This window comes from Megalops cyprinoides, chromosome 20, assembly GCF_013368585.1.
Source record: "Megalops cyprinoides isolate fMegCyp1 chromosome 20, fMegCyp1.pri, whole genome shotgun sequence".
Taxonomy (NCBI): Eukaryota; Metazoa; Chordata; class Actinopteri; order Elopiformes; family Megalopidae; genus Megalops; species Megalops cyprinoides.
The window spans coordinates 8,450,539-8,473,753 of record NC_050602.1 but is presented as its reverse complement, the minus strand read 5'-3'; the positions used below and the strand labels follow the sequence as shown (position 1 = coordinate 8,473,753).

At 41.3% G+C, this 23,215-nt stretch overlaps 1 protein-coding gene across 1 annotated transcript in view; it reads left to right on the top strand.

The window, feature by feature from the left end:
* slc1a7a (solute carrier family 1 member 7a) overlaps window positions 1–23,215 on the top strand; it is a 43,559-nt gene that overhangs the window by 584 nt on the left and 19,760 nt on the right. Inside the window, exon 2 of the mRNA XM_036554111.1 lies at window positions 7,727–7,806. Coding sequence (XP_036410004.1) covers window positions 7,727–7,806 — 80 coding nt within the window. The remainder of the gene's footprint in view (window positions 1–7,726; window positions 7,807–23,215) is intronic.

Genomic DNA, 23,215 nt, shown 5'->3' with positions numbered 1-23,215 from the left:
GTACAATTTTCTCTCAAAACACACACACAATGAAGCTGATTCCCTCTTTTGTGCTGAAATGGGCATCTTTACCAAACCACATCATCACTTTGAATATTTCTAAGGAAAAAAAGGGCATGTCCATCAGTCTGACTGTGGGGGATTACTGGATAATCACAGAAAAGCGCTCATAGCAATTCTGCATTAGTCTAGAGAGCTCTTACCATTCTGTCTTCAACACACATGGAAAATGGAAGACTGGTATTTTCAGATACATTAGAATGACCTTTTCTATTCGGGGGCTTTCTGAGAAATCAATGTGAAAGTCCAGGGAATAATGATTACATATATAATAAGAGAAAAGCTCAAGCAGTGCACAGGGTTTAAATATCAATACTGAAATACTGAAAGGTGGCTATACAGTTGAATAAATACATTGCCTGTTCAATAAGACCATTTTGGGCTGGTCAGCTGGAGACTGTCTATGTTTTCTCAACATGTATTTCTGCTTCCCATTCAAACAATAACTTAAGACACAACAAAATGAATGGAAAAAAACTTTGTTACCAAACTTAACCATGTGACTCTCACATGTGCAGCTTAGCCTATGGTCCCTCTCATAATGTGCTGAGAGTAATTTAATCAGTGTGAAACTCGGAGGAATGTCCCTCATATGCAGATGCAATGACCAAAAGCCTTTTGTTTGAGGGAGAGAAAATAAATAGGTCACTTCCTTGTCATTTTTGTACCTGCGGGTGTCAGTGGATCGTCGCACTCTGAGACAATGGCCTCTTATTTGTGGGCATGCCACACTTCACAGTGCTGAGTTTGGAACATCAAGTGCATGGATATATTGGAAAAATATAGTGAAAATGGAAACGTTCATTACAAAATCAAGTGAGGACTTACTCATTGATGGAAATTGTAATTGCCGCAGTAGTTCCAGCAGCCAATTAAGGGCTATGAAAGGCTTTGAATTTTCCTGAGTGTGCCGTTTGCATGTCGTCTCTGTCGAGGCATGAATCACACGAGGTTCCCACTTGTGCGTATGTGATTGATCGCCTGGGCGGGCGTGAAGGGTATGTGGGCTGCGCGTGCCCACTGGACCACACTCCTGTGAGACCTGCGGGACACAGGCTTGGCATCGCTCCAGCCCCCCTCCCCCCTGGGGGGGCTCAGCGTGCGAGGAGAACCACTCTAACCTGCTTACACCTGAGCGCCACGCAGACCGGCCCCCTTGCTCCAGGGCACACGGCCACTTGACCGTCTGAACTAGAAACACACTGAACCTCAATTACCGCCCACGTTAATGCTGCTCGCCTTCCTTTGCAAAGCGGTTTGACCGCCTCAACTGTAAACCACCATTTACTGCAGGAAGGTATGCTTGCCTTAACAGTGCTTGCCTTGCATTGCAAAGTGGTTCAACCGCATGAACCCTGGACGCACCGAACTGCAGTTTCTGCAACAAGTTATGTTAAAACCATTCACGTTTAATTGCAAAGCAGCTTGACTGCATGAATCATAATTTTTGAAGGAAGTAATATTAAAACTACTCACTCTTCTATTCAAGAAGTGCACCATATTGAGTACAACTGAGTCATTAGCAACACAACTGACATATTATGAATTATGAGGTAGTGAAATAAATGGTGTAAATGGAAGGAAATAGTGCTCATGATTAGATGCCTCTCAACACTGTATTCAATGTTTATGAACGTTTCAAAGAATGTAGTAACACTTGTGATGGCTATATTAAACGCACTTTAAGTCAAGTATTATCACACGTATCTAGTGAATACTGCACAGGAATATATACACTGTTGCATATATTGCTCTTCTGGGATCGATTGATGCCAGTCCTTCAAAAGCAAATAAAGCTATAAAGTTATACTTCTTCCACACTAACCAAGCATCGCTATGCTTGTCACTACAGTACTGTGAAAGAAAACATTTTTCATTATTCACTGTATGTATTGAAACCCATTTACATTTCAATGTGTTTACATTTGTTCTTGTGGACCTGTATTAAGGCAATAATGTAGCGCTTTTGTCCTATGAATGCTGAAATAACTCATCAAAACCTTCTATTCAATCTGTCTTCTATTCATTCTTCTATTCAGCAAGTTTCTTCCAAACTTTGAACAACACGTTTGAACACGTTTTGTATTTTTGTCTGTTCTTACTCAACTTTATTTGTGGATTTCAGTGAACACAAAAGGCAAGATGTTGTGATAGTATCAAGAAACAAGTAGCATTTTTGTTTCTAAAGCAACCTGTTATAAACCGGCTTGTCAGAAATGAAATCCAATTTTCTCATAGACAGGATTTCAGCACAGTCTGCTTTCAAGAACATGGGTGAAATATTGATTTTTTTTTTCACTAAAAAGCAAGATAAACATGAGTTTGAGCCATATATTCTTAAATATACATGTCTATATATTTTAAGTAGACTTGTATATCTAAAGTACAGTATAAATATGCAGTGTTGCAACACACACCAGGTAAAGGTTATGGAATGACTGGATATAGAGAATATTAAGGCACAAGTGGTGTTGATTCACATGGCCAAAGAGACCATACACGTGCACAAAGAATAAATTAAATAAAATAAATAAACCTTCAGTTACCCCTTAATCAAGATGACAAGCTAAAGTAAGACAGACAATACAACAAACTGAAACACTCCCAATCCCAATTGCTACAAAAGAATTTACAGGAAAACAGTGTTAAAAATTTGGACTATAGGACAGGGGCATCAACTTTAAGCCAATGTGACTGACTACAGGTTTGTCTAGAATTCCATCAACAAAAGTGATCAGTTTTGTGTTGTAAAACTTGAAGCCTGAAATGTGATGTTTCAGAGCATTCAGAACCTGCTTTACGTGTTTGGTTTGACTGTGTTCCATAAACAATATCTGAGTGGTTATCCTTGGGCTGGGTGGTATATATCATACCTGCTGTTTGCATACGGATAGGATGTGATCCATCAATTTGGGAATTAGTGGTAGCTTTTATTCAGCCTGTAGTTAACACAACAACCTATACCATTAATCGAAGTCAACTTTGTACAGCAGACAGCGCACATTCCAAAGTGCTCTTGGTCACGGGTGTCACAGGATGACACGGCAGAGGTGAAAGGTCAGCTCTGACAAAAGTTGTATCTTTCAGCTTACTTTAAGAACTTATCCACTCAGTTAAGGTGCTTGTTTTTGGCTTTAGGTAGCGTCCAAATCTCGGATTAATGCCGACGGCACACTTCTGTCATGACAGTAACACACAGCCTGGTAAAGGTTAAGGTTAGCGCTACCACACACTGTAATGCCTGGTGTGTGCTACAAAAATCAGCCTTGATTTAGCTCTTTAAATAGTTTTTCTGAGTTTTCTGCAAGTTGAGAAGGGCTCGTAATGAATCTCCCCACTTGCTGAAAATATGTCCCCGCTTCACTTCTTAAGTCACGTAGTGTTCAGTGCTGTGATACCGCCTTAGATTGCATGTATTTGCAATCTCTAAGAAATTAATGTGAGGTTTTCTGCACTGGTAACAATTCAGCTCCTCAAATATGAGTGCTTGCAAAGTGTTAGATCTCATGCTTGCTATGTGAGATGTTTACATTACCTTGAGGAGCTACTGTTTCATCTGCAGAAGGCTTGAAACATTTACCAGAACAAAAGTCTCACAATACGAAAGGCGGAAGTAGACAGAAATGAACTGCAGACAGTGCACGTTATAGAGCCTCAAGGGAAGGGTGGGCTTATACCGTCCTGCATCATGGAAGAGCATCTACAACAAAGTCCAGGCAATTATTGCTGTGATCATTCAGACATGACAAGGAGGCATCTATGGGAGGCTAAGAAAAGCTTGCTCTGTGAACTGACCAAAAAGGCAAAAGGAGGCAGTGCATTAAGGAGCAATTTACAGTGCCAGTTGTATGGAAGGAAACAGATAGCATAGAAGATAGCAGAGTTCTGTTATATAGTGGGATATGTAAGTAGTCTTCTTTTAGACAGTAGGGCAGACAGTAGAGTTCTATAGTGCAGATAGTGTCCTATTAGACAGTGGAGCAGTCATATTACATAGTGGGGTAGATAGTGTCATATTAGATAGTGGGCTAGATAGTGTCATATTACATAGTGGGGTAGATAGCAGTGTCATATTACATAGTGGGGTAGATACTGTCATATTACATAGTGGGGTAGATAGCAGTGTCATACTAGAGCAGACAGCAGTATTCTGACAATGGAGCAGATTTGTTTTTTGTGGGTGGGGATAACCTGATGAGAGTAGAGTTGAGAGCAGACAGATGGATTAGAGCAGCTTCACCCTACTAGCTATTGCTGGCAGGAGTGGGGGGTGATTGGAGCTGAACACTCACTGGACCATCATTGGCTGCAACACAGCCACTGTCACATCTGATGATCAGCCCAAGTGCTGTCTGTACTAGGCTTTTTTTGGTTCATGGAAGGAAGCATCCTGCAAAAATGTCCCTGCAAAAACAGGTGATATGAGGCAAATAGAGACCTTACTCACATCATATTTTTCAGGCTGTGTTTGTATAATTAATGGTTCAGGATTTTGGACATCAAATCGTGCCACTGAATTCTGGTGTTTGTCATGTAATGTTCATTAGCATAATGCATAGATGAGAATCCCTATAATACAAAGGGATTACCTGTCATAGTAGTCCCCTCAGTGAATGATTTCACTCTCCACACCACATTGCGCTACAACTGTTCAGCCTATTCTGATTTCCCAGAATGCACTGGAAAAAGTTTTTTTTCCCCCCTCTGGCTATTAATCAGCCAAATTAAAACATAAGAGGATATAATAAATATGTGATTTAGGTCGAAATTAAAAATGCAAAAATGATGGGACTGAGGGCAATACAGGAGATGAGTATGTTTTGAGGACCAGTTTTTCTTGGATTTTGAAAGACATTTGATCCCAGGGCTTGCTGACTACCACTGATGGCTGAAACGCTTTATGATTGTGACATGTCAAATAAGACTCATTTTCAAACGATCAAGTTCCATTGGGTGCTAAAAACCTGTTTGTTCTTCCCTAAATCAGTTAATGAATATTTATGTTTATATACAAGATTTATATATTGGTGGTCAAGCGAGAGTCAGGCTTCAGGGAATTTTACCAAATGAAGAAATATGAGATGTAAGGGAAAGTAATGAAGAAACATCCGTAGAACACAATTAGGCTGATGTCTAATGGCTCCCTTGGCGACCCTGCACTCATTGGTTAGCGCAAACGCAGCACTGGCGTTGTCAAGCCTCTCAGCCAATGCCATATCAGATACAGCCCTGGCGGTTTGTGCATGCTTTTTTGTCTGCTAGGCTGACGTGTTCCACTGTGACTCACCACAATGCCTCAACTCCCTTTAAGTGTCAGTGGCCCGTTGTAAAAATGTAAGGTCTCTGTGCCTGGATGCCCCCCTCACTGTGGTTTGGCGGTGTGTGCCAGAGCCCCATGCCAGCTGCAGCTGCCGCCCGTGCCACAGTCGCACTGGCCATTTGGCAGTGCCAATCCTGTTCTAAAACGACAAGCTAAGCTCTCCCGAGCTAATGCGCAACAGAAAAGCTCTTTAGCCGTTACCATCGTTGCTCTCACTCTCCTTCCACCCGCCTCTCTCTCTCTCTCTCGACTGCATCCATCTCTCCTTTATGGAGAGTGTGTAGAAAATTACATGTGTATGTCATCTTCTCTTTTCTTTTTTCTCTGCTCAGCTTCAGTTTATTTACAGTATAAAAGAGGCCCTTTTTGAAGAGTTAAATAGCACCTTTCACACAAGGAAACAGTGGTGGTAGCCACCAGAAAAAAAAAATAAACAAGGGAAACTGAGTCAGTTGTCGAGCTATTCTGCTGAATCCTGCGGCTCTAGAAAATCAATGAAAGTTTTGACCTGTGCCACAAAATGACCTGAAAGGCCAAGTGTGTGTGTGTGCATTGAAGCGAGCACTTAATGTTCTTAATAAGCAGAGGAATGAATCTTCTATGAATACCCCTGTAGTTCATGCAAGTCTCTTAACTGCCTGCAGCTGAAGTGCTGTGAGAATCACCTGAGGCAAATGTCAATACTGACAGCCTCAAATGAGCATCACAGGATCAGCTGTCACTCAGCTTCTTTATAAATACCTGTGGGTGTTTAAGGTGTTGTGCTGATTGGTACGCATGCTAACAAGCTGGTAGCATATCACATAAATAACCATACATGTATTCCCAGATGCTAACCATACCCGACTTGAAACCATTGTGGATAAATGTCTACATTTTCCTGTGCTTTGTAAAGTCAAAGCAGACTCTCTTGTGATGCCATTTTGATTGAGCGAACTGTAATTGGCGGAACTGACATTCTGTTAGCGGCAGACTCAAAGAAGTGGCTGGAAAATCGTTTTGTAATTATAGTCCACTCACGTGTTGCTGTGGGTCCTGACAACACACACACACACACACACACACACACACACACACACACACACAGAAAGCATTCCAACAGAGTGGTCAGTCCATCCAAGCAGGAAATACAAATGTGTGAACTGTCATGTGTAACTGTGAGGGCATAATTTTCATGCAAGCTTCAATGCATGAGTATTGCCTCATGTAAGCACTAACTGTGATTTCCATCTTGACTGAATTGCAGCCTATACCATCATGTCACCACTTCCAATCCAGTCAGTTTGTAGAACACAGTGTACCTGTGTCTGCACCTGTCCCTGTATTTACTGCCCATGCCTGCATGCTTTCTTACTACTGCTGTTCAGCTCCTCACATGCCATTTTGCCAATACACATTTGACCAGTTGACTGTTGTCTGCAGCCATTGACATTACATCTTGCCATATGATAGTTATTGATAATTGGTGCATGTGCACTTAAGTACAAGTATCTTCTTAAACTGAAATGTAGTCAAAATAATTGCTGAAGGTTTAATGCCTCTCAGTTTGTGTGTGTATATGAACACTATATAGAGGCCTATACTAAAGAACTAAAAGATTTACATTTTACTTTTTTTATCATCTAGCATATGCTCTTATCCAGATTGACTTGGACAACCAGTCCATCAAATTGTCATGAAAAAAAAATGGTACATGCAGGATGCAATTGACCAAACAAGTTTCAACCCCTTATGCATTAGTGAAACCCATACAAAAACTATATTGAATATATTCTATATTTTAGACATGTAAATTATTGGCATTTTGTTATATTGCAATTTACTACTTCTTTCCATTAATATATTTTGAATATAATTGCAATGGCTTCTTGGGCTGAATAACATATTTGTCAGTACTGTATATCACCAGGTACTTCACTTCCGTATGGCAAGATAGTAGACACATGCAGAAGTGCCATAGGTTTGATCCATGTCAGACATGAGCAGTAAACTAGGTTTGATCCATGTTAGAGGTGAGCAGTAGAACAAAAGATGCATTATATTTGTGGAAAAGAAACAGAACAAACAGGTACATTACATAAAGCAAGGTTGATTTAAGAGGTTAGGAAGCCTAAGGTGGAAGCCTGCATTATCTAATACGGCCCCTCTCAGAACACTGCACGCGTTGGGGCTGGGTTTATTGTGAAGTGCGCAGTGAATTCATCAACAAGGTCATACAGCTGTCTGTTAATTTAATGGACTGGCACTTCTGCTCCCGACTGTTTATCCTTGAAAATCTTAATGAAACATTCGTGCGCGGCAGTTAAACATTCCCTCTCTTGATTTGTCGTTCTTCTTCGTCCGTAGGAGGTCAAATATTTCCAGTTCCCCGGCGAGCTGCTAATGAGGATGCTGAAAATGCTCATTCTTCCGCTTGTTGTGTCCAGGTAAGCCCCCGCCATCTGCTGAACCGCTTCCAAAACTCCGAGCCGCGCCTTCGCCCGTGCGGCCGATGGTCCGCAGACGGGACGCGCAGAGCTAATGGGCCAATGTTCACGTTCATCTTTAATTTCCCAGTTGTTCTTTAATTAAAGGCCGTGAGACTTGTTGAGCAGGGACTGCAGAACTTGAGAACGGAACATAGGCATGTGCCTACAGGGAAATGATAACAAAGAGGAGACATAGAATAAAAGCTGTTGTTCAAATGATGGTGATGTGTGAGCATGAACTATAGGGTGTTTTAATGGAGAGGAATGCTTTATAAGAGTGGCTATAGAGCAGGATATTCTTGTGAGGTTGTACTTTGCATGTACCTTGCATTGTACCAGCATGATCCTTGTCCATCTGCAGTATCTGTGCAGTGTGTTGAGAGTACCAAAGGGATAATTAGGCTGGAAAATGAACATGACCGCATGTCCTTTGCTTAATGAAGAGGCTGCTTTTAGTCTAAGGCTTTACGGAAGATCAAAACGCACAAGACATTCAGGGGAGGAGCGGTTTAAGAGGTTTCAAGTCTCTCAAGGGAGCGTGCACAAGACTCTCTCTGAGTACAAGGCTCTCCAATTGGCTTTGCTGGTGAAAAAACTCTCTGACACAAAAGAACCATTAGCGCTCCCACTACTCGCGGAGTTATCTCAGGCATGGAGCCCACTAGGTTGCCAGGAAATGGAACGCCTCATCACTGTCACCTGATAGCTGCTGTGCTAACAATGAACTGCAATAAGCCTTCAATCCCATCTACTTTTCGGCCCCATTTCACTTAGCCTTCTGCTGATCAGGCAGTATGGGCATTTGTGCCTTTCCTCTTGGTTTGGGGGTGTTGTGCAATTTCAGATTTAAGAGAACAAATGTAATTGCATTGCTTAACTTCATATGATTGATTGTCAATGACAATTGGGTTTGAAATAAACATAATTATCAGGCAAAACTTAAAGGTAAGATCTTGAAACATGAGTATGCATCAACTATCCCAAAGGGAATATGTATCTAAATCTACTTTTTGAGACAAGAATGACATTCAGGAAACTTTTAAAAGTACCTGCATTTCACACAAATGCAATCTGTTCAAAACAACCACTGATACTGGTGTTCAAAGCTTCAAGAGCTCAAGCAGAAAAATGTACTCCTGTTGAAAAAGATGCCATGTCAGGGCTCCCAAGTGGCTCCTTCAGCAAGGGGCTCACGGGTGCAGACGGGGCCCTGTGGCCTGGGTTCGATCCCACATAGTGTGATCTCAGCCATTTCATCAGCTGGCGATGACCAGGACCCCATAGTGGTGGAACAAATTGGCTTTGTTCCATCGGGGTAAGGGTGAGTTTGGTGCATTGTGATTGTCATGGTGAAACACAAGTACTGTGCAATGGGCAGTTCCAAAAAGGGTTGCATAAAAGGGGAAAAGCATCAAAAAACATTTTTAAAAATGCAGTCTGCATTCAGTATAAATACTAAATTGCACAGAGTCCACCCATCCATTTTTTCAAAGACTGCAATCCACACTGAGATGTACAATGGCTAAATGAATTACACCTCTGAGTGCTTCAGACTGAGAAAATGTCATGCACCTCATGGACCGGGTTTATTAATTTAATGATGGGTGGCTTCAGCTCCAGTTTGCGATAAAACCATGCAATGGTATTATTACAGTAGGATACTCAGCAGAATAAGCTACTTACACCCCTTTAACAGAAAGGACAGGATGAAAGCTGATTCCCCTGATGATAGACAGAAGGCTGGAAGGCTGGGTTAGCATTACCTCTCCCGCCAGCTAACTGCTGTCAAACAAGTACAGGAGTTCACACCAGGTTTCCTGGTTGGGGCCAGCAGGCATGTAGAGACTTCATTAATTAGAATTAATCAAAGCCGGTATGGCAGTAACAGAGGCCTTCTCCACTCTAAGGCAGAGCATAGACGCTGATGCAATCCAATACAATGCTCACATAGTAAAGACACTGGTCCAATCCTGCTCAGTGCTCACTATAAAAACATTAAAAGCTGCCACACTCATCACTGTGGTAAAACCAAAAATGCAGACTGTTGCTAACAAGTGTACTAATGTTTTAACAATATTTACTACAACAGGAAAAGTGATATGTAATGGTCAAGGCTAGCATTTTCTCCCATGGGTCATTGTCATGTGGAATTTTTCTGAAAATAACAACCACGAACACAACATGTGAGCCAGAAAAGAACAAAGTTCAATTGTTCAATCTATTTCAAATCAGCAGGAAGGAATTGAAATATCTAGACCTGACACACACTGACCCCCCCCCCCCCCCCCCAGGACTATGCTGCAATAACAAATCATGAAGATGATCTTTTCCAGCTACTGCAAAGAAAAGCCTACCTCCTTAAGTTGTAAATAGATGACATTAATGAACATGTATTGTTCAGCATACAGAGAATAAATTTTACGAGCAGAAATCCAACGAGCAGTTTAAAAAGTGCTTTGCATGGAAAGGACTTGCCTATTAGAAAAGTAATCTGGTATCACGACTTCAAAACAGGAATGGAAAAAAAAGCCTGCATCAAGTTGAATCAATTTTTATCAAACTGCCACCTGTCATGTCAAACATCTGTACGTGCCATCACTAAATGGATTTGAATTCATTCTGATGTCTCAGACAATCTGGATACAGTAGAGTTTGGAGTATGACCTTTTTTTCTAACCTAAAGATGTCTTGACAGTAGCTGACAGAGAAGTGATCTTGATAATAGCTGGCAAACATGGAAAGAGAGGCTGCTGCAATATATTTTATGCATGCTATTTCAGAAGAGGGGAAAGTTATAACCAACAATTCCATATGCTTTGAACAAATAAATCAACATTATAATAATCTCTGTCACTTGTCCTTGGTTACAAGAGGAAACCATTTTACGAGATCAACGTTATTGTCATGAGCCAAGTTAGCCCTTTAGTTTTATTTGTTTGTTGAATTTTTGTTTCTTTTCATCAGTGAGGAGATGTTTGGGATATGATCAGGCCTACAGAGTCATTATCTTTTGCAGTCGTAATCCTCAATATTCTCATCCACCTGGCAGAAGATTTCAAAGCCAGGCAGCCCACGTCTGTATCATGCAAGCCACATCTTTGAAGTTCTGAATTCACAAACAGCATGTGGTCTACTGGATTATATATATGTGCATTATTAAAAAATAAGTCTCCCCTTATGGACTATTTCTATGTTTTCCTTTATTCCACATGCTATTCAGGCTGGATTAATCTCTAGGCTTCAGGAAATCATTTGCTAACCACAGTGCCCAGTCATTTTGTTGCAGATTTGAGCCATTTGTTATTTTATTTCTGACTTTGTTTAAGTGGGGTCAGTTGGGGCCAACATACCCACAGCCAGCTCATTGTAAATCCACAGTGCAGTAACTTTGATGTTGACCTGTATGTTGTTAAACTTACCCTGCTGCTTTCAGTAGAGACATAATGCCCCTTCTCCCCCGTTTCATCTCCAGAGAAAAACATGCTGGCACATGATCAATGTAAAAGAAAACTGTGAGTTTCATCCTGCAGTACTGGTGTGCAATGTGAGATGATCATGCCAAACGTTTAAGCGTGATCTGGGATGTTTTAGCCCTCTCATCGAACCAGTCAATGAATGAAGCTTTTTTTGGTATTGGTCGCGGGGTGCTTCGCAATAAAGAATGGAAATTACAAGCTTAATTCAGCGCAGAAATCACATCAGAGAAGAGCATCAGGGAAGGAATTGATAGCGATTTACAGGCAGAAGTGCTGAGAAAACAACAAAGTAAGCCCAGTGAGATGGGCTCAGATCCCTCAGAAAGGGAGTTTACAGTTGGTTGGTAACTGACGCTTACAACTGTAGGAAAAAGTCCTAAGAGACAGACTAAGAGACAGAGCCCAACCCCCCTTCAGATCAGTATTTATCACATTCATTTTCACGGTGTCCATGAAAGCTATGGTAACGATCCAGTTGTAATTATGTGCGCAGAGAATCTGCTGTAATTTTAATGCTTAGCAGCCCTACTGCTCCAGGCTGTCAGGGTAGCGTGTGCTCTGACAGGGAACTGCTGAACGTTGCGTGAATCATGTTACAGGCCCTCGGGCCTTGTCCATAATGTGCTTCAGGGTCTGAGGATCCATTACTCAAAATGAAAAATAGCAGTGGTCATTGTAAATTATACTCCTGTCAAAATGTCCTCCCCTTGTTATTTATTTATTTATCAAATGGAGAAAATTGTAGGGGATGGGAGGAATAAGGAGAGGGTGCGAGCATTCCCCCAAGCATTTAAAGAAGAAGACAAAGAACATTCTGGAGTCCAATTTTCATGGTAAGAAAATACAGTAAAAGGCACAGTAGGGGCAAACTGTCTACCAGTGGGCCACTGCTGAAAATTTGCATGTTGGAGTACATTGATGCTCATCTGTCTCCTGCATAACTGCTAAAGTGAATGTTCATTCTGTCACTGGTTGTTCAGTTTGTATGAACTGATGCCTCATTTAGAGCATAAACTCTAATTTGGTATGTATGGAAGCGGAGACTAATCATTTGCTAGTGTCTCCTTTTCTTCATTTAAAGCAAGCTGTAGTTGTCATGGTCTTGAACCTGCTGCAGTTGTGTTGCAGTGATTGGTTGCAGAGTTCACCCCACCTCAGCCAATCAATGTTGTCAATCTACACAAGCAAAAAGACAACCTTAGTCTAATCTGCTCTTTTGAAAGGTTTTCTTCTCACTTTGCCCTGATTTAACTTCAATAGAGAATTCCCATTCACTTTATTGTTAAAATCTATTGCCAGCATGTTTTGGGGAGTGTACTTCATATGTGCATGTTACTTTGAACATTTCAAATATTTCAAATATCAAAAAAACAGATATTAAAAGAGATATATGCCTGGGCATAAAGCAGGTGGCCTTTAACTGTTTAATTTACTGTGAGGTAAACTGATATAACTCAGCTAACAGATATTGAAGTTCCAAAGGTGTAGATTCATTATCAGTTTTCTTATCAAGCTTATAATGATCAATGAAAGAATAAAACATGGTTGCTCTGGTCTCAAATCAGCACTTACTACCTGAAGAATGTGCTCACAGAACTTTTCAAACTCCAGGAAGTACCTCCTTCAGGATTACAGACAACATGACCCACACATCTGAAGAAGATTTCATCATACACTGGCACAAGTCCTCTTAAAAAGCCATAAAAGCATCCATTTCTGGTGGTTGCTGGTAGACATTTGTAGGAGGAATAAATGTAGATATGCTGGAAGCTGGGAAAAGGCCAGGGCAAGCAGCATTAGACAGGCATTTAAGAGAAGTGAAGTACCCTGTAGACAAGGTTGTGTTCACACCATTCCTTCCAAAATAAGCTTAATTGTTGCATTGTTGCTCCACCGGTAATGTGTTCAACCAGTCCACCAAGCTTTTTAATATGACGCACTGCACAGACACATTTGTCTTAAGGCACTTGGCATATACAGATAAAAGGCATGATATATACACACACATGATATAATCTGCAGATGGGGTGTGAGTTGTGTCTCAAGAACGTTTGAATACGATATTGAAGGAAGAAAATTGCACATTGTTTTCATTGTTAACCCTGTATAAAGATGAATATTTCAATAATTCAAGCAGCAGCATTGGAAGGTGGCATTCACCGGTGCTGAAGATTACTGGTTTGTATATCAAGTGGGGAAAACTGCCTGTTGAGAGAGTTGAGCTGGTGTCTTCCTGCAGTTTTCAGGGATATTATCCTATATACATTTGATGCTGTGCTTAATAATATCAGGGTGTAATGGATACATGCTATGAGCTTTGATAGGCTTTTATTGCTGTTTCACATGAAGTGTGTGGCAGCCTTTACCATGAATTAGACTAAAGTAATCTAAAATGGCCTTCAACTGCCTTTGAAAAATGAACAGTGCTGTCTTTAAAAATGTTTCTCTGTAAAGTAATGAGTTCTATGGTTTATTTCCTTGTTGACGTGAGTGTGTGGATAATGTTGAATGTTTACGTAAGTGATCTGAGGGTCCTCAGCTTCCTCTTTTCATCTTAAATGGAGCAGTTTGGTTTACTCAGCTTGACTTCAGACTTCAGAGTGTTGCCATTGTGTAAGTGTGAGATTAATGTGTGAGAAGAAAGCCAGCCACTGGCTAACAAGTGACAGCTATGTTTATTGCTAGTGTTGTTGTTGCTGTTGTTGTGCAAAGTGGTCCTGCTGTTTTTCAAGGAACCTGCATCGGCCAGCTAGGTTATAATACACAAAAATTAACTCAGTACAGCACAGTTTCATTGCTGTTCACACCATTCTCAATTCTTTGACGTAATCATCATTTTAATGCAATTATAATATCATCTTTAGATCCATCTGTTCTCTCTGCCACAGCTTTGTGTAGTTGAGAAAAATACATCTTGGGCCTCGAGATGTGAACTGCGAGAGCAGCATGTGAGCAAGTTGCATTTGAAAGGGTGTTTCATCACAAAGATTTTTCTAAATGGCACACAATGGGAATGCAATGATAACTTGAAAACATGAAGAAATGTTTGATCGATTTTTTTCTTCTAAAGCATAAAGATACTTCCCCAGAAAGCCTCTCACGGTCATTATATGTTATATATATTTTCATAAATCAAAGATACTCATTCACTCAGAAATCATACTTTCTAATAATCAAGCTATAACTCCTCGGGCTTTTTCCCAGTTCAATAAATAATTATCCTCTCTTGCCTGTTGTGCCTTACATTGCCTAACATACATGCTGTCTGTAGCTCAATACTTTGTTTCTCTTTTTCTCGTATCTTTTGTGCATTATTGTATCCTTCTTTGATTGCACTGTCAGCCTCTAGATCATGTGTTCAAAGGCAAAGAGGAGGCCATTTTCTTAATCTTTTCTTTTGATTTTCTTTTCAACACAGTCAAGACACTTTTATTTAGGTTTGCAAGAAACATACACACAGACAGACAACATCAACATCAAGGTTGTAGAGATACAGTTTGGATAAAAAGTGTGAACATTTTGAGTAAGCCCACGTACATACGCATAACCACCTGTCCGTTCGCACCTCTTCTCCTTTTCCTTGGGTACAGTCGGCTGGTTTCTTGAATCCCTGGTTGCCCTAGTGCTCCTTACCATGTTCTGTTACCTAGCTTACTCCTGTTCCTGTTTTCAAACTGGCTCACTGTCTTGCCCTGAGCCACTTGAACAGAGCCTCTTACAGCGGTATATTAATACATTCTAAGGCTGCTTGAGCCACAGTGTGGATACTGAAGAGGTCTGAAACACAGGTGAACCAAAGTTGCCATTAGTACCACATAGATGGCCGTACTGAAAAGATACCTCAAAAAGTAAAGTGCTACAGCATATCATGGAAACTTCATTAAGTTTCAAGTCTAGGGGTACAATGGCAGACTTGGTAATCACCAATTTCACATTTTGCAATACTATGGCCATTTTCTATATTTTAGGTTGGCTATTTGGTGCACATTGGATTGTATGTCCCAACCAGGATGATGGATTTGTCACAAAATACACAGCAGATGTTTTGATTTATCTTAGCATAAACCTGCATGCGAAAACTGCATAGGAGTTCCCACAATTCCCCACTGCACACTGTTTATTTCAAACAGCTCATCCCCATTAGATACAGCCTCCTGTTGCTCTTTACAGATAATGCCCTTCAACAATAAACTGACCATTTTATAAATTGCACCCCCTGCATGTCTAGTCTTTTGGTTCCCCACATCTGTCAGCATAAGATGTTCTCCAAGCTTCTTCTGCCCTTTGTGTCATTATTTTGAACATGCTCTGGGGTAGCACAGAGTAATTTGGCAACATGAATGTACATGAATGTTTATTTCTGGAGCTGTTCCATGCCAACATAATAATGTTGATAAAAATGAGTTTTGCTTCTCAGCAAGTGCATCTCATCGCAAATGACATTTACTGTACAAGAGGCATCCTTGCTGGGACATCTGCAGCCCTCCAGTTTCAGAGATTGTGAGCAATAGGGTGAAACACTGTAGATTTAGTGGGTATGTGAGCAGCATAGTGGATTTGATTGGATGTGTCTTACAGTGATTGGCATCGTCCACCCCAGAGGTTTGTCAGTTACAGAAAATGTTGATTACATTGCTGTGATCTATTTTTTCCCCTGACTCACCCGCTTCTGCCTGGCGAGTTTATTTAAATAGCTCAAGATTGCTGAGGTAAGACCACGGCATTCACATCTGTTTTTGTCGTATTCTGACATTTATGAGGCTGCCCCTCCACTTTATGCATATTACAAGGTAAATGAATTTGAATGCCGTTAAATGTCAAAACACAAGCCTGTGAGCACAAGAGCACATCTTCTGTAACAACTTTCTAAAGCTGAGATGTGAAATACAAGAAAGTATATATACACATTAGTATATGCATATTGAGTATGGATCTGTATATACACATATAGTTTAATTGCAATTTGGTGTAAAACATTGCTCAGTGTATCCTCCATCAGCAGACTGGAGGAGGGAAAGAACGTACCTCTAAACTGCTAACAATCCCATAACTGTACTTGGTAATTTTTGGACTGACTGGCTGACCGGTTTTCAGTAAGGATCTCTCATCAGTGGCTGGCTCCTTTAAAGCTACGTTCTGCTCCTCTCCTGGCTCTTGCTCAAAGGCCACCAATGCTCAGAGCAGTGTAGAGCTACAGAAATGCTAAGCCATGCCGTCTTGTCAACTCCAGGCGGGATTACTCTAATGCTCTTGTACGCATAGGCACAGCAATGTAAGCTCCAGATGGCCCAAAATTCTGCTGCCAGATAACATGTGCAAGTTGGAATGACACGGACAGTTTCTTAAACTTGAATATCTTTCATTTGAGATGTTTGGAGAGGGCTCTTTTGGCTTGTCAGTGTAAAGCCTCTAAACATGGTTCTTTGAGAGAACAGCACTGGGATAACGGCAAGAAGACATACTAGTGATACATTTTGGTCCATGTCGTATGTATTGTAAAAAATGAATTCTGTAATGTTATAGAACTACTGACATCCTGATAAAACTTCATCAACATCATAAACCATATTTGGAATTAGAATTGTTTGAGTGGTACCGATTGGTACTGAAGCTTCATTATCTACCTAGGACCATATGGCGCTACAAAGGAGAATGAGCCGAAGAGGATTTACACAGATGAAACAGCAAGCGAAGGAATCAGAATTCTATTCACGTGATGCACGATGAACAAAACAGGCAGGGAAACGCCCGCTTGATGGTTGGGACATTGCCAACAATCTGTGCCGAATCCTCCCCTTAAAAAAGGGAGCCGGAGAGACATGCAGTTTACAGCTGAGAGCCAGGCCCTTTGGTACCTGTCTTCTCCACACTCAGGCAAATCTCTGCAAATCTCTCGGGAACTTAAGAATGCCGGCAGCCTCCTGTAGCCTCAGAGGAGAGGTCGGAGCAGAGGAGTACCAGCTGGTGAGCCTACCGGCGCAGCCTCCCCTGGAAGATTAGCGAAAATCAAATTAAATCATACAAGCAAAAATCACATAGCCTGTAGGTTCAGTGGTTGAGCTTCTCTCTACAGGGAAGAAAGTTAAGGCGAGAAAAAAGCAGCCTGCCTGGGTGGAGAATTCAACGTGAGCTGCCAAACTGCTCATTTCCCCTGTCAGACAGCTGTGTCATTTTGTGCAGGATTATTTCGTTTCTTGTATTCGCCCCAAATCTCGGCAATGTCCTTGTCTGCTCTGTAAAGAGGAGCAGCAGATTCCAGTTTAAATATCGTAATTATAATAACCTTTGTCATCAACACCTTCACGCACATCAACTCCCTGTGGAACATGGAGCCATAATTTATCTCCATGCCCTGGTTTTCCTCCCGGGGGGGAGGTCAGCCCTATTCAGTCCTTTTACTTTGCTGAGGTATATGGTCTTGCCCAGCAGTTTCCCATAGAGCTTGTTTGTTTTAGCCTCCAGTTGCAAGATGTTGACAGGACTGATGGATATTTGTTGTGCTACCTTTACTGTTACAACACTGCACCAAAACGACATTGCTATTTAGAAAGCATGTATTTTTTTAATTCGTATTCTTACTCTTATTCTAATTACAGAGAAATGAAAATAAGATAAAAAAAGAAAAAAGAAACAGAGTGTGGTCCATAGATAATCAACTCAATTATCAAGTCAATAGTTTAAGACTTCAAAAGTGAGTCCTGTGCTCATCTTTAATTATGAACCGCAGGAATAATGCTTTCACAGCCCCATTCATAAATGTTTCATCTGTTTTGACTGGACTGATTGCCATGCAATTTCTTTCAAAAGCAATAAGTCAATGTCTATGTTCTGGGTTATACAAATCCTACTTCACACCTTTTAATGAGTCATTAGTGCAGTAAATGTAATTTTTTGTTATGGAGAGCTAAGCTTTTAGTGACCTTTCATCATGGGCTAATACCATGTCTCTCCATCCAGATGCTGATGAGTCATAGCAGGTCCGTGGTCAGCCATTGTTTTCTTTAGCATTTTTAATTTCTTTAGCGTCAACTCCTGACCTCCTCCCATCCTGTAAGATATGAATTCCAATATACAGTTTATAGCAGTTTACTTACATAGCATTATTTGCTTAGCATATGCTCTTATCCACAGTGACTTACATGGCTCACATTTCACAAATTATCCATTTATATGGATGGATATTTACTGAGGCTATTTGGGCTAAGTACCCTACTCAAGGGTGAGACAGCAGAGCCTCACCTGCAGATTTAACCTGCAACCTTAAACATATTCGTCATAATACTCACTGGTGGTGTTAGAAAAAGAGGAAGAAAAATTGAGGAGGCATAATCATCTTTTATGGTCTCAGTTCTCGCAGGGAATGAAACAGATACCATGTTTCGCCTCTTTAGACCTTGTTTCAATTGATTTCCATTCTAGCATTTCGGAAGTGTGTTTATAAGGACTCTCCAGTGATTTTTTTAAGCTGAAACCCGTAAATCTTTAAATCTGTTTTGTTCTTAAAAGTACATTTGGGTGTTGTCTGATGACGTATGGGCTCTTCAATAGTCATTGCATCAGGTTTCGGATTTGTGTTCATCTTGTATCTGGAGAGGCTGCTGTATTCCTGCATGATGTACAGGATAGTAGATTATAATTCCTGGGCGGCAGTAATGTACAAGATGACATCAGTTGCATATCACATCATTTTCTGCTCGCTTCCTGCTGCAATAACTCCCTTAATACTGCTCTCTAATCTTGTAGTTTCTCTATAGTGTTTCCGTGTTCTGAACAAATATTAAAGTGAGAGATTGAATTGTGATATTATATTGGATAATTTTCCATTCACCCCCACCCGAGCATTTGTGCTTTCATACATGGTGTGTGAGCATTCAGTGTGATTGGTGTGGAAACCAGACACCCCTGGCCCTGGTGACATGAGGTCTTCCAAGGGGATTTAGTGTCTGTAGTTGCTTTGCCAATTCTGAGGCATATGTCTTATAAGACCTACCACCTTTGTTCACAGCCTTACCCCTATAATTAATTTATCTCTTTGACACTATTGCTATCCAACATATTGACTTTGTTGTATTGACCGTGGTGCATTGGCTTGTTTCTTTGTTCTTTTCCACAGCTCATATTTAATCTAAATTAAAGTTTCACAGCAGACCTGTCTCTGACAGTTATCTGAATGTGACTGGAGGTAGCTGTGTGGGGTATGGTATCACAGCAACATCACTTGTCCAATCAGCGGCCTCCAACTGGCCATATGGGGTTCCTGTTCATTACCCTTCAGTGTCCTTCCACTCACTTAGATGTTGGCGGGACAACACAGGCACCCCATCTCTCCTCTGACAGCATTTCAAAGGGGTCTCTCAGCACGCACAGCTCAGCAGATGGGGGTTTGTAGATTCTCTTTCCACACCTCACAAGCATGTCAGCTGTGCCAGGGTGTTAAGCACCTTCGGAGGGTTCCTCTATTGGTATCAAAGCCCACCTCAGTGGCCTTGAGAGCTGTGAGCAGCAGTGAGTCCTCCTCTATAGGCCAATATCACACAGAGTGCAGCAGCCTGACTGTCACACAGAAGCCAGACTGTTAATTTTTCAAAGGTGCCCCTCTTTGCATATTCATTTTTTCATGGAAAGATGGATTGGACGGAGGACCTTTCATTTTATGGCTGGAGGCAAAATATCCTCTCCAGGTCTTTCACTCGTTCAGATTAGCCTCCTTGGGCACTAGTGTAGTGGCAGTGTTTCCAATCACAAGAGTGCTAATGCGGGCTTCAGTCTAGCCAGCTGCACAGGAAAGGAGTAAACCAAATGAAGACCACTGTTCTCCAGGTTGAGGGCTGAGCTTAAGACTGAGAACCTGATCTCAAAAAGAAAAAAAGCTGATACATGTGAACATGTGATACATGAAACATGAATCACGTGTTCACAGTTAACACTCATAGTTCAAGGAGCTGAGGCATCAACTTTATCGCTGTCCCACATCAAGTTTTTCACATGTTCTGTAACAAATTGCATCCTTATAACTGACATTCAGATAAACATATTTTGAGATATTAGTTAATGTGTTACCTCACTTTTGAAAATTTAAGGCTTTTACAAGTCTACCATAAGGCACAAGTCATCACAGGTCTGCCATATAGGATTTGGTACTGGAAGCTGGTTTTGGTGGTTAAAATACTTGCCGTTTGATTTTTTTTTTCCACACCGCCACCCACTCTCTTGAGGGTCAGCTTTGTCATGTACACAATCAGTTGTTATCTTTGAGACTCCAATGACTGTAATTATCCTTGTCACAGTAATTGAAAATTAATCATTAATATAATTAATAAAAAATTAATATAATTATGTAACCTATTATTCTTTATCCTCTCCTCAGTGTTCCATAATTACACAATAAACGCTTAAAAGACTGGAAAATTATTCGGTTTGGAAAAATATGCCAGGACCCTCATGTCATAAAGGGTTGCAATAGCTTTTTGTGTCTTTTATTTGACAACTTTTTAAAAATGTTCAGGAAAAAAACCTGAGTGCTGCACTGTTGTCCTCTGTGGTAATCCTGTTTGGATTGTTACAATTTGAAAGCGCGGTTTACATTGTAATGTACTGAAAACTGTTGTTTTGCATGTGCCTACCAATCTCATGGTGATGAGATTACAGAATAGAGTGGTCTCCTGTATATGCAGGTATCATGTTTTGGCAAGGTCTTGAAATACATGTCCTGATACTCTTGGCAGGGACACTCGCACCTTATTCTCGCACTCCACTATATGATGGTGTGCACTGTGAATAATCCCTCCTGTGGACTTTGTGGTTATTGCATTTGTTCAGGACTCCTTGACCAGTGGCTTTTGTGCATTGGTCTGTTGGTGTTCGGGGGCCCGGATTTAGGTCACAGTTCCGCGGGATTTGATGATGCAATAACCGAGGTGGTATCAAACCGCAGCCCCAGCGTCTATGTCTGAGAGGGGATTTAACTCGCAGTTGCAGCTTTGTTTGGCCCATCCAATCGTGTTGCGGCGTGGGGGGTGGGGTGGGGGGTGGGGGGGTTGATGTCGCCCACCTTCAAGACCTTCTGGGATGGAGCCAAAGGATGAATGACGCAGAATGCTGCAACAGCCTTCATGGTGGGTATTTCCACTTGCGCTTTGCCTCGATGATAGACTGCGCCATGGCAGGAATTTCTGCTTGAGGGGCTCTGTGTTTCTGACTTTCATTAAAAGCACACTCCCAAGATGAAAGCGCGAAGCTTTTTCTGACTCTGAGAGGCTTCCCTAATAACGACCCTTGTGGCTTGCAGGGGCGTGACAGGAATGGTTGTTTCCTCAAATCGGGATAAGATGAAGGCTGACCATTACCTTTGAACGCGCACACCCTTCACACAATCAGGCACGATTTAGCCAAGCCTAAAAACAGACTACAGCCTAGGAGTTAGGATTCGAGGCTGAGGGTGGCCACAATGAAGAGATTGTCTTTTAATAACAAACGGCTCACCCAGACGAAATGGTATATTGATTTTTGATAGAAATAAGGGCACTGCCCTGACATGTGACACCATCAATATCATTGTCTGATGCATCTGCAGTAATTGTCAGGTGTGTCATAAGGTCTGGCTGTATCTGACCTAATCCAAAGCTTTGATTCTAGACATAGTAATACAACTAAAAACTCAAGGGTGAAAGTGGCTTCCCGACACCTTAGGATAAGGTTAACCCTTTGGATTATTTGAGTTATTTAACGCTCAGCTCTCCCCTCCTTGCATGACTCACAGGGCACAATGAATGAAACCACAACAGCAGTGTCCACTTTCATCATATTTCTCTTTCCAGTCATGGTTGTAATAGGGTCCTCCACCATGGGCTGGGAAGGGATCCTATGGTAAATGAATACCTCAATGCAGGGGTCTCTAATTAAAGACACTAGTCTGCTCTTCATGAAAAAACCTGGCACAGAAAAGCCAGTAAATGAACAGTAAATGTATATCGAGTTATAAGAAAGTGATGGTGAAATGTAGGCAAAAAACAGCATAATTGTTTTAGCATTTACAGCATATGCACTATGGCATTTTTCAGAGCAACACATTAACATCATCTAAACAACCCCAAGGGAAAGGTTGCTTCCACATCCGGATGGTGCCAAAAATGCCACAAAGCAATCAGTAAAATCTGCATTACACTGAGTTGGATCTCACTTGGACATCACTGTAATGGTTGGGGTGAAAAGATGCTTGGCACTGGGCCATGGGTTTATTGAGGTTTTGAGCAGTAGTACTACCTTTGCCATAAAGGTCCAGGAGTATCATGACACAGGAAAGGTAAGCTTAATTACTGAGAGTAGAGCCGTCTCTGTGGAGAGGCAAGCCCTGAAAACAGACTGACTGGCGGCTGATAATGTGTCCTGAATTTTGCAATGACAGCAGGGAGAAGAGACTGGGTGACAGTGTTGGACAACAGAAGGGTCAAAGGTGGGTTTTTGTGTTCTGACGCATGCACGCTCAAGCATAGCCAGAGAACAGTGGAAGGGAGAGGGAGGTGTTAAAGAGGAACGAGAGGAAGGAAAGCAGATCAGGACAGATTGCTTGAAAGAGGGGGAAAGGAGGCAGGACGGTAAGGGCAGAGGTCAACTCATGAGCCTGTAGAAGCAGACACACTGTTAGGCGAGCGATGCAACTTGAGACGTGCCTTCATTGATTTATCTCAATTTACTTAACTGCTGTAGTGGCTTGAAACAGCTGTGCTCCTTACTTTCAATCCATTTTCATCTATGTCAGGAGACACGGAATGTAATAGATGTGTCCATTTCATTTTACTGCATGACACAGAGTCATTTCATAATCATGAGGCTTTTGAAACACAAAAGTGAATATAAATTGCCATGGACAACACTGGGACAAGATTTTCTAA